The 12,619-nt window shown below is 36.9% G+C and overlaps 1 protein-coding gene across 3 annotated transcripts in view; it reads right to left on the bottom strand.

The window, feature by feature from the left end:
- The window catches only part of NCAM2 (neural cell adhesion molecule 2), a 491,943-nt gene that overhangs the window by 182,634 nt on the left and 296,690 nt on the right, over positions 1-12,619 (bottom strand). For all 3 annotated transcript variants that reach the window (XM_082247052.1, XM_082247051.1, XM_082247053.1), the window contains 2 exons: positions 10,398-10,535; positions 6,141-6,258 (listed from right to left, as the gene is read on the bottom strand). In XM_082247052.1, the coding sequence (XP_082103178.1) occupies positions 6,141-6,258; positions 10,398-10,535 (256 nt within the window). The remainder of the gene's footprint in view (positions 1-6,140; positions 6,259-10,397; positions 10,536-12,619) is intronic.

Genomic DNA, 12,619 nt, shown 5'->3' with positions numbered 1-12,619 from the left:
AATCTAATGCTTACCCATTTTCATCATAATAAAAATTAAGTTAAAAAAAATAATTTGCCCCGTGGTTCATATTTAAGCATTGGTGTGCCTGGTTTGTAGTGCGAGAGTATGAGTCTGTAACATTTGTGGAATTTATGACATGCTTACACTTTTTTACCTGCGTGAGTGTAACCTTTTATTTTTTCCTAAACATTTTTTTAAGAAGTGCTTTACTACAGTTAGCCTCTTTTTATATGCATATCAGATTTCCATCTTGATGCATCTATCTAAAAACTGGAGTCGTACATAACGATGGCAGTCCAGACATGCTTATACAAAAGCCATTTCAGAATTTCCAGTGATCTTGAGGGTTGATTGTGATAGTGAGCTGCTCTCCTATGGCATTAATCACTGGGTGTCTTTAATTTCCCCTTTGTCATCACAATGGTGGCAGAAAGATTTTCATTTGCTTTTTGGGTTTTTCACCATGGCCTTATATATGTTTTATGGACTATGCCTTATGTATGATAAAGTTTTGTATATTTTTTGGTATGATTTTCACACGTTACTTGCTATTTATTTGACAATTTGACATCATAATAAACTGTGCTATTTTTTCATGCTCCTAGGTCCCTAAAAGCAAAAAGCATATAATCCTATGTATTTTGTATTCCTTCTTTTTTAGAGTGAAAGTATGTGTTCTTTACTTGAACTGCTTAGGTAAGCTGGGTTCGTTTTTTTTTAATTTACACACACATATATATATGTGTGTATTTAGATATATATATATATATATATATATATATATATATATATACAAACCCAATTCCAGAAAAGTTGGGACACTGTACAAATTGTGAGTAAAAAAGGGAAGGACTAATTTACAAATCTCATAAACTTATATTTTATTCACAATATAATATAGATAGCATATCAAATGTTGAAAGTGAGACATTTTGAAATGTCATGCCAAATATTGGCACATTTTGGATTTCATGAGAGCTACACATTCCAAAAAAGTTGGGACAGGTAGCAATAAGAGGCCGGAAAAGTTAAATGTACATATAAGGAACAGCTGGAGGACCAATTTTCAACGTATTCGGTCAATTGGCAACATGATTGGGTATAAAAAGAGCCTCTCAGAGTGGCAGTGTCCCTCAGAAGTCAAGATGGGCAGAGGATCACCAATTCCCCCAATGCTGCGGTGAAAAACAGTGGAGCAATATCAGAAAGGGGTTTCTCAGAGAAAAATTGCAAAGAGTTTGAAGTTATCATCATCTACAGTGCATAATATCATCCAAAGATTCAGAGAATCTGGAACAATCTCTGTGCGTAAGGGTCAAGGCTGAAAAACCATATTGGATGCCCATGATCTTCGGGCCCTTAGATGGCACTGCATCACATACAGGAATGCTACTGTAATGGAAATCACAACATGGGCTCAGGAATACTTCCAGAAAACATTGTCGGTGAACACAATCCACCATGCCATTCGCCGTTGCCAGATAAAACTCTATAGGCCAAAAAAGAAGCCAAATCTAAACATGATCCAGAAGTGCAGGCGTTTTCTCTGGGCCAAGGCTCATTTAAAATTGACTGTGGCAAAGTGGAAAACTGTTCTGTGGTCAGACGCATCAAAATTTGAAGTTCTTTTTGGAAAACTGGGACGCCATGTCATCCGGACTAAAGAGGACAAGGACAACCCAAGTTGTTCTTAGTGCTCAGTTCAGAAGCCTGCATCTCTGATTGTATGGGGTTGCATGAGTGTGTGTGGCATGTGCAGCTTACACATCTGGAAAGGCACCATCAATGCTGAAAGGTATATCCAAGTTCTAGAACAACATATGCTCCCATCCAGATGTCATCTCTTTCAGGGAAGACCTTGCATTTTCCAACATGACAATGCCAGACCACATACTGCATCAATTACAACATCATGGCTGCGTAGAAGAAGGATCTGGGTACTGAAATGGCCAGCCTGCAGTCCAGATCTTTCACCCATAGAAAACATTGGCGCATCATAAAGAGGAAGATGCAACAAAGAAGACCTAAGACAGTTGAGCAACTAAAAACCTGTATTAGACAAGAATGGGACAACATTCATATTCCTAAACTTGGGCAACTTGTCTCCTCAGTCCCCAGACATTTGCAGACTGTTATAAAAAGAAGAGGGGATGCCACACAGTGGTAAACATGGCCTTGTCCCAACTTTTTTGAGATGTGTTGATGCCATAATATTTAAAATCTGTTTATTTTTCCCTTAAAATGATACATCTTCTCAGTTTAAACATTTGATATGTCATCTATGTTGTATTCTGAATAAAATATTGAAATTTGAAACTTCCACATCATTGCATTCTGTTTTTATTCACAATTTGTACAGTGTCCCAACTTTTTCAGAATCAGGTATGTATATATATTTATAGAGAGAGAGAGATTATAAATCTATATACAGATAGATAGATAGATAGATAGATAGATAGATAGATAGATAGATAGATAGATAGATAGATAGATAGATAGATAGATAGATAGATAGATAGATAGATAGATAGATAGATAGATAGATAGATAGATAGATAGATAGATAGATAGATAGATAGATAGATAGATAGATAGATAGATAGATAGATAGATAGATAGATAGACCAAATAGATGGGAGGCAATACTAACAATCTGCTGCAATCAATTTCTTTTATTCCTCTTACAGTGGAAAAAATGGTGACAGCACAGTATTAGCAATAAATAGGCTGGCTGAAGAGATGACTTTCAATGGATCGCAGTGAGGTAGTTGCTTACCTCAGGACCGGAGCACAGATGGAAGCAGGCTGCTTCTCTCACTTTCATGTTCGTTGGGATCCCAGTGCTAAATTATTTGCAGAAGACCCGATTATGGGTTACAGTTTCATGTGTAGCAGAGCAGCTACCTCGCTGTAACCTATTGAAAGTCATCCCTTGAGTCAGGTTATTTATTGCTGATACTGCGCTTCTAGTATTTGTTTCCATCATAAGAAGAAATTGATTGCAACAATTCATTGACATTATTTTGCAGATAAAATAGAGCCTGCTTGATGTGCATACCCTTCATTGAAGGATTTCTACTAGTCAGTGACCCCCAAATTGGCTATATATATATAAATATATATATATATATATACAGTATCTCACAAAAGTGAGTACACCCTCACATTTTTGTAAATATTTTAAATATTTTATTATGTCTTTTCATGTGACAACACTGAAGAGATGACACTTTGCTACAATGTAAAGTAGTGAGTGTACAGCTTGTATAACACTGTAAATTTGCTGTCCACTCAAAATAATTTAACACACAGCCATTAATGTCTAAACCGCTGGCAACAAAAGTGAGTACACCCCTAAGTGAAAATATCGAAATTGGGCCCAAAGCGTCAATATTTTGTGTGGCCACCATTATTTTCCAGCACTGCCTTAACCCTCTTGGGCATGGAGTTCACCAGAGCTTCACAGGTTGCTACTGGAGTCCTCTTCCACTCCTCCATGATGACATAACTAGTTGATATTAGAGACCTAGCGCTCTTCCACCTTCTGTTTGAAGATGCCCCACAGATGCTCAATATAGTTTAGGTCTGGAGACATGCTTGGCCAGTCCATCACCTTTACCTTCAGCTTTTTTAGCAAGACAGTGGTCATCTTGGAGGTGTGTTTGGGGTCGTTATCATGTTGGAATACTGCCCTGCGGCCCAGTCCCTGAAGGGATGCGATCATACTCTGCTTCAGTATGTCACAGTACATGTTGGCATTCATGGTTCCCTCAATGAATGAGCTCCCCATTGCCAGCAGCACTCATGCAGCCCCAGACCATGACACTCTCACCACCATGCTTGACTGAAAGCAGGACACACTGCACTCCTCACTTGGTTGCCGTCACACATGCTTGACACCATCTGAACCCAATAAGTTTAGCTTGGTCTCAAGGTTCTAGTTTTTCAACTGCTATGACCCAAAACATTTTTCACTAGTTTTTAATAACATATTTCTATTTGTTAGTTTTTGATAACATCTCACACCACCCTTTCTTATCTATGTATAAAATAAAATGTAATAATACATTTTGTCAGAAGGGATACCTTAAACAGAGTGTTTGTCTCCTGTAAATCTGTTCCTACAATTGCGAAGTTAATGTTTATTTTCAGAGTCTCAACCAGAAATTTTCTTTAACAGTATATATATATATATATATATATATATATATATATATATATATATATATATATATATATATATATATATATATATATATATATATATTAGAAAGTTAGCAGTCTTTTACGGCCTATCAGTGAAATTCATACTGTATGATAAAATATAATAGGTTGCATTTCTCTGGGCCACACTGCCTATTGCAAAAGATTAAGCTTTACTTCATCTGTGGTGTGCAGGGACATGTTGAATTATTCAGGGTACCCTATTTGATAAGACATGAATTTGTTCATGTCCACTCATGTCAGTTACTGTTCTAATACAATACAACCAGTCCATTGTGTGCATTTCTCTATGGAATAGCCACAGTCAATAAGAGTCAATCACACCATACGCAGGAGAGAGCTGTCAAGAACTTTCTCAGCCTGTGTAGACCTGGAGGCTCTTGTGCTAAATATAGACAGAAGTGAAGATCATACATGAATGCTTTGACTGGCATGCTAGTATAATTACTAAAGGTATAGTAAATATTAAACTGTCAACACAACACAACAATTTTGGTCTATTTTATTTTAGGAATTTGCAACACAGAACAAATCCTAAATTTTAAATTCACTGTAGTGCAATATTATGGATATTAAGACTTACTTACTTTTAAAGAATAATGAAAATGCAGGTGGTGAGTGCTGAGTCCTGGTCATAGTTTGGAAACATTATATGGGAAGAGTCTGATGTGCTTTGGCTGTTCTTAGTACACCCTGGAAGGATTCCTGGATAACTACTCCAGTCCAGATTTGAAAAGGTATGGTGCCCGTTTCCATTCTGTGACTGCGTGTTGTACCAGTTAGTATTTTTAGAAGTGACAGACTGTCCCGAGGTGCTATGCTTAACAGTGACTCTGGAGGAAAGCTGTGGGGATGTGGGAAACCCCTGGGATAATCTCAAGCATTTTTACCAATATATATCTGGGGTCCTATTGCTCTGGTAAGCTCCTGCTTGTCGCACCCAGATGGTGTGGCATAAATATCCTATAGATTACGGGTCTTATTGCTTTGGCTGTCTCACCCGGGTGGTTTGGTGTATATATCCTTGGAATGTGGAAGTTTCTCTAGTTTTCTTGACTACTCACTCTGATAAATTCTGAGAAGATTACCTTGCCTTTGGACTTTCCCTGCTATTTCTGCAATATTGAGGATTGGTGTTTAGCCATTTTATGCTCCTCTATAGACTATTTTTATTCAGTAATGTGCATTTTTTATTATTGTATGGTAATAATTTGTATTGTATATTATTTGCGCGTCTCAATTTCAGTGGGAAGTTGACACATGTCAGATTCTTTCCACATTAAGTAGGTTGAGTGTAACATTTCTTCAGCTCTGCACTTTTTATTGTTTTTCTATTTCAGTTGTACTTTGTGCTTATGTATTGTGCTAGCTGTTTTTTTTATGGTTTATTTAAAGCTGTGGCCACAGAAAGTGCATGGACATAATTTCTTATGATGCTGCTTTTGAATAGGTTTTTAATGATAAATTCTCATTTATATTTTGCACAAAAGCAACATGGTTTGGATGTTCAACACATAGGGCAAACTAGGACCACATCAAATACATAAATTTGTATAAATATCAGTGTATAATATGATAGATAGATTCAACTATTGCATTTGCCATGACCACATACATTTTGGAAACTCATGTGAGTTGGCAACGAAAGTATGCCAAGGTGATTTATCCCTACTTTAGTAAAACAGGCATAATGTGTGCTAATACACACACACACACACAAATAATAGTAACAGCCTAAGGTTTTAAAATGTTTTGAATCATAGCTTAAATTGTGGTATGATAGGGTAGAATGTTAAGGGTTTAATAATACAGCAGTGTAGACACATAGTAGGGGCTCAATAGTACAACAGATACATATCTGTAACAAAAAAAATCTTGTTTTTATTTTTGTAAGATGGAAAATTAGTGCTTACCTGTGCCAGGAGATATGAGGTTTAGGTGAGCCAGTAGCACGACAAAATAAAGTAATATCCTCTTGTCGATCTGCAGTTGCATTAAAGGATCGTTGCTGGATTAAGATAGCTGGAGGCACTAAATGGGTTAAAAGAAAAATGTATCAGATAGATGAAACATAATTGTCATATTATTAAAGAAAGATACAGTCACTGAGATTGTATAGCTGGCCAAACATGTTTTACTGGACTTTGAAAATAGAGAAACCGTTGCCTTTTGTTATGTGTACCTGTGCATACCCCTCCCCAATTATTGTAGTAGCATGCACCTATACACATCTAGATCCAGAGAGATCTTTACACAAAAGAGGTAGTTCAATCAGCAATACACATTTATTGAAAGGGTTACATAATATATATATATATATACAAATTACACACTAAACAGTATTTACAACACATTGTTAGTACAGATCCCTTGGCTTTCAATGTTATTTACAAATCACCCACAATAGCCCTATGTACAATACCATGTACGTATTGAGCATGGAGTTAAGTTACCTTTTCACTTAAGGCATGGTGCCTGCAGTGTGTATTCAAACACTAAAGAGAAAAAGCATGTATACATTCTAAGTGTGAGAGGTATAGTCTATATTTACCATCCCCAGTATCTTCATCCTAGTCTGCTTTCAAGAGAGTGATCTCTCTCCTCACCTATATTAATATAGACCCATCTCGCCTTGGTCAGAGCCATTCTGATTGGTGTAGCAATCTTACCCTTCTCCTCCCTTTGGGCGTATATTATTCAGGATTGGGCAAATTGCCCCATCCCCTATATTTAATCATGCTGGGTCGTCTCCTGGGCCAAATTGTCCATCCTTCATTACATATCTAAAGGGACAGTCTTTGAAGTAGAGGGCGAGATAAAGGAATGACCTATCATGGAAGATTATCAATTATTTTCTGGCCCCGTAATGTCTGGGGAAAAGGAACATAATTACGGGGCTGTACTACAGTTTGTTTATCAGTGTAAATAGCAGATCCCTCCCAGGTAGCCCAGGCATGCATTTTAAATGGACTTGTTAATCAAGTTCCTAGTACTGACTGCAGACTGAAAGTCACACAACTTCATATAATTGATAATCATATCTCAACTAAATGTAAAATCAAAACTCAATATCTCGTACATATATATATTTACATTAATATTACAATTACTGATGGAGATTTATACATAACTCCTCCTCATCACAACACGGCAAGGGAGATTACACATAAACTCATAAGGCAACAAAACCTACAAGATTAATCCAAGGACCCTTAACATACAGTATATCTGGTCTATCACACATGTAATGTAGAAAAAGCCATTGTGTTTATCTTCTGAATTTTTCAAAATGGGTAATACTTTAAATTTGTTAAATTTAAAAGCTCTCATATGCTCACACTTTTTTTTTCTTTTTAAATAGGAAAAGTTTAACTCCCACCCCATGAGATACCAGCAAATCTAATTGAAGCGCCAATATAGGCATTTCATACTGAGTGCCAATGACTTCAGTGCTGATCAGTACCATTATTTATTTATTTATTTTTTTTCAGTTTTTTAACTTTTATTCAAACCAAACCTTAACGTTTATGTTATAGGGCATGCATAGAATAATAATTGTGCTAAAGCAGTAAACTGAAAATGTTACCATTCGTACCATCCATTGCTCTCTATGGTGCAGCGGATGTCAGCATTTGATCCCCTGAAAACAGATGGATGGGGATCTGTTCCCTATCCATCTGGCATATCAGATGGAATGACAGTCCCCATAGAGAAGATCTGGTTGTCATTCCCTTGCTCAGCGGGGATCAGCAGACAAAGGCGGACTCGTTTAACAGAGTCCACCCTCTCCTTCTGAAAAATTGCACTGCATGTGAGTGTGCCTAGGATCTTCTTTGCATACAGTCTCATATCTGTATATCTGCAGTTTGAGATTAAAGGTACTGATTCCTCTGAGTGCTGGTCCCAGGAGATACTGAGTGAGATTTGGTGTAACTACTGTGCTGCTCACTGTTCTCCTTGCTAGAGGCTCTGTCATACGTAAGCAAACCCTTGCCACTATCAAGTTTTCTGACCCCACACAGAGACCCAGCTCAAAACATTGCATGGTAACTGGACAATTACTTTACAGCTTCCAGAGTTTTGTTAATTTTTAAGTGTAAAAAATACTTGTTTTTCAAATGCTGGAAAAACATGGCAGGCCTCTAAATTTTAGGCTGGAACTAAGCCCTGCTATTGGCCCATAAGACTGTACATCACAGTAATGGGAGAATAAAAAGGCTTACTAAGCAGTAGTATGTGAGGCCTAGCTTTTAACTTATAAACCCAGGGACAGGAAGTATATGCATATTAGAGTACAGACATGATTTGAGGATACCTAAACGTGCTTGCTATATTCTGATGGTGCTTATTTATATAGTCCCCATGTTCTAAACCAGGGCTACTATGTCAATTCAATTTTTGGTTGGGGTCCGACTGAGTGTATCGTTTTTCACCTGGTTTTTTCCTAAGCTTAAGTTGGCTTATTACTTCTCAGTGTCACTAGTAGATATCACTGGTATCACTGATCATAGTATGGGATTTCACAAACAAAACTAAGTTATGAATATTTATATTTTCTTCAGCCAATCCAGTAGGAGGTTTATACCACTGGTGCATCCTTGGGGAGCATAAAAATATTTTTGGACAGGTCATGTGCTCACTCTTTTCCCCTGGGCTGAGGCCTAGGGAGATGCAGCTAGATGGAGCTCTGCTGTTAGGCCCAATAGTTTGGGCCTATCTTGTGCTAAAGTGGTCCTGCAGCTCTCCTGCCTGGTCTAAAAGAAGCTGTGCCAAGGAGAAGATCTGTGTGTGTTTGTGTGTGTGTTGGTGGGGGGGGGGGGGAGGGGGCTTGCTTGAGAGAGCAAGGAAGAAGGCTGGTTTCAGAAAGGGGCCTGGTGACTCACTTGGAGGATGCACTAAAATTTGGGAATGTGCTCACAGTGATGCAAATAAAATGCAAATAGAATGCAAATAAAATAAACTTTGTCCTGAAATCAATTGCATGTTCTTTGATAGGGGTTCATACTGTAGGTCTGACTTAGCAAGGGGCATGTCAGATTGTTGCAGAGAATCAGATAGTCTCACACAAATGTCAGTGGTCTTCTCTAGAGGAAGATACCCAGACACAACATTTGTATGTTTTGTGTGTGTTTGTGTGTGTGTGTGTGTGGGGGGGGGGGGCTTGCTTGAGAGAGCAAGGAAGAAGGCTGGTTTCAAAAAGGGGCCTGGTGACTCACTTGGAGGATGCACTGAAATTTGGGAATGTGCTCACAGTGATGCTGAGTCAGCTTAAAGTTTCTGACACTTTAAAGCTGGATATTGATCTGGATCTGGAGCATATGTAAGTGATCTGTTACTGTATCTAACCCTCCCTACCTTAATAATTGTGCAATAAAACATTAAAAATAAAAAAGTGACTGATGCCCAATATCCTTTCTCAATTCCTCCATCATAGCCATGGGTTAAGCCCTGGGGTGAAATGCTAGCCCAATCATGCCTCTAGAGGTGCTAGCCTGCCTTTAGAGTGTCAGATTGGTGTTTCACCTTGATTTGACTTTAAAAAAGTATTTTTAAAGCCCAATAGCATGGCTTGGTCCCTAACGTGTGCTGAAGTGGTCCTGATGCTCTCCTGCACACTGGTCCACCTTGATTTGACTTTAGAAAAAGCATTTATTTTAGTTCCAAGACATATGCAAAAGGCTTTAGGTTTAGAGCATGTGTCAAGCTGATACCAGTCTGTATACCTTTAAGACCCAACTTTAGTTTCCAAATAAAATAAACTTTGTCCTGATCAATTGCATGTTCTTTGATAGGGGTTCATACTGTAGGTCTGATTTAGCAAGGGGCATGTCAGATTGTTGCAGAGATTCAGAATCAGTCTCACACTATCAGTGGTCTTCTCTAAGGAAAGATACCCAGACACAACATTTGTAATTGCACTAGTGATGATCTGCTTTTTCTTTAGATTGGAAAACATTTCAAAAGTAATATTTTCACATCCTCAGTGTAACATACTTGCATATGTACAGCTTTAGGAAACAACAATACTAATTCATTTCTGCTGTTTTTTTGGTTTTTTTGTTTGTTTTCTTTTTACAAAGAAGCATTGTTTATTTTAGCAAGTCATTGTTAAGTCACTGAAAATACAGAACATTTAAAAAAATATAAAGCTAAGTTACAGTTTTCCTTACCATTAACTATGACAAAGATATCTCGAAAATCAATTTCTCCTCGAACTTCAACTCGCCCTTCACATCTATAAATACCTTCATCTTTTTTACTTATGTTCATAATCTGGAGATTATTGTTTGCTAACATAACAAACCGACCTACAGAAAAAAAAAAAAATGAAGATATACACAAAGGTCAGAAACAAGTGAACTGAAGAAAAATTTCATCTACCAGTTCTGATACCTTAACAGTTTGCTCTTCCCTAACACTATTCGACATTTCATGAAAAATGCATTGGCCAATTTGAAAGTAAAATGTAATTTTCAAAGTTTAATATTTTTTTTTCTGTGCCAGGAAAGAATATTCTGTATTATGCCGGAAAAAAAAAACATATATTTTATATTTGAAAACATGAACAAAGAGTTTGGGTTTGGCACTAGAGTTGTTATTAGGTCGCGATTAAGATGCATTACTATATTACTTCACATATATTAACACTGTCAGCTTTAGATGAATGGTCACAATAAACATGTAAATGATTTATTGTTCTTACAATATAATTATTTAATGATATTAAAGGTCCATTTTTAAACCAAAAGCTAACATATTTTGGTTTATAAATAAGCATAATGGGCACATTGCACAATAAATTGGGGAAATTATATTCATATAGACTGCTAGTATTGAATATATTTTGTATGCTGTACATACAGGACAAAAAAACTGGTTTTCTTATTAGTTGTCTCATGTTCAATAGTGTTGGATAAAGACAGAAAAGCTTGTGTAATCTCCAAGTTAAACTTGACAGGGTTATAGCAGTGCTTGGGTGTCTGCGTGGCCAATCACCAAGTCTGAGAATATCAAATGGGGAGAAGAGGAGTGCATGAAATTCTTCTAATGCTTTGAAGTAGAGGGTATTTATCTTCACTTATCTCCTGGAAGCTGAACAAAGCAGTGGGGGAATGAAGGAAATCCAAAGTCAAACATTCCTTATATTGCAGTTTATCATTTTTTAGATGTGATGGCTGCATTCATTTTATTTTTTACGCTTTATTTCCTCTATTTTCATCTGATGATTCATCCAGTAAGTTTGTTGTTTTTCAAAATAACAAGCTCTCCAGTAGAATGTGTCAGTTACAGAGATGGGACAAACCATTTAACACTACCTGGGGTCCTTACAATGATCAGATTTTATTTATGTACAGCATATTAGCTGAAGTTTGGCTTAAATTGTTTAGTGTATTTAAATCTGCTAGTCCATTTAACACTTCCCCCCCCCCAGACTTACAATGCTGCTGTTCAAAGGTGCCCCATGTGCTCTTATGTCCAAAGTGGAGGCACTCTAATATGGGAGGCTTGTTACTGGCCAGGTCACCGGGTGAAAAATGCCTAAAAAAATCTAATGATCGGTAATCACCAATAAATAACATTTTTGGTTTGGGATTTAATACCACTTTAAGTGTAAATTAAGACGCATGGCAGTTAAGTAAACGTGTTTCTTTAGCCTTCATGGGCAAAGCACTGGGTTTATTTAAAGAGACCCTGTCATCAACTTAAAAAATTGAGGTAAAAGGACATACAAGTTAAGTATTTGTAATGCTAACTTGCAGTATTTTTTCTTTTCATAAATTATTTTCATTCACCAGCAAACTGTGTTTGAACTTGCTAGAATTTTTGATCACTTCAGCAAGAGTCAATTTCCTAGCACATCCCTTATCTTACTTGGACATCAAATCTCTTTTCTCATCTGCGAAAGTCCAATTATTGTTTATGCTGGCCCAGCTCCTAAGCTTCTTTCTTCAACTAACTATATGACTCGATGTAGTTATAGTATATCTCATAAAAAACAGTGCTTGGTTAAAAAAAAAAAGTTGTTTTCTGAATGGAGGAGCTGCTGTGATCACTCACGATGGCTGTGATCACTCACGATGCTCCGGCCTGGAATGCCAGTTTCACTGCTGGAACTTCAACAGTGACATCTCCATCAGAAGCTGCATGTAAATAAAAACTTACAAGAAACAAGCAGCAGCGACCAACAAGACAAACATTATTAGCGAAAACTTATTGGTTATCTAGCTAAAGTCCAATTCTTCTTTGCTTACACTTAAAAATGTATATGCAAAAATAATCTAATGAGGAGATTTTTTGTTTAAATGTGTCTGAAGTCTCCTTAAGAATTTTATTTGGATAAATGTCAGATACATTTAAAAAACGAAAAAATAAAAAAAAAATGAAAATAAAA

Source organism: Pelophylax lessonae, assembly GCF_965119305.1.
Source record: "Pelophylax lessonae genome assembly, chromosome: 2".
Taxonomy (NCBI): domain Eukaryota; kingdom Metazoa; phylum Chordata; class Amphibia; order Anura; family Ranidae; genus Pelophylax; species Pelophylax lessonae.
Note: the sequence above shows the minus strand (reverse complement) of the source record. Positions and strands in the feature narration are given on the sequence as shown.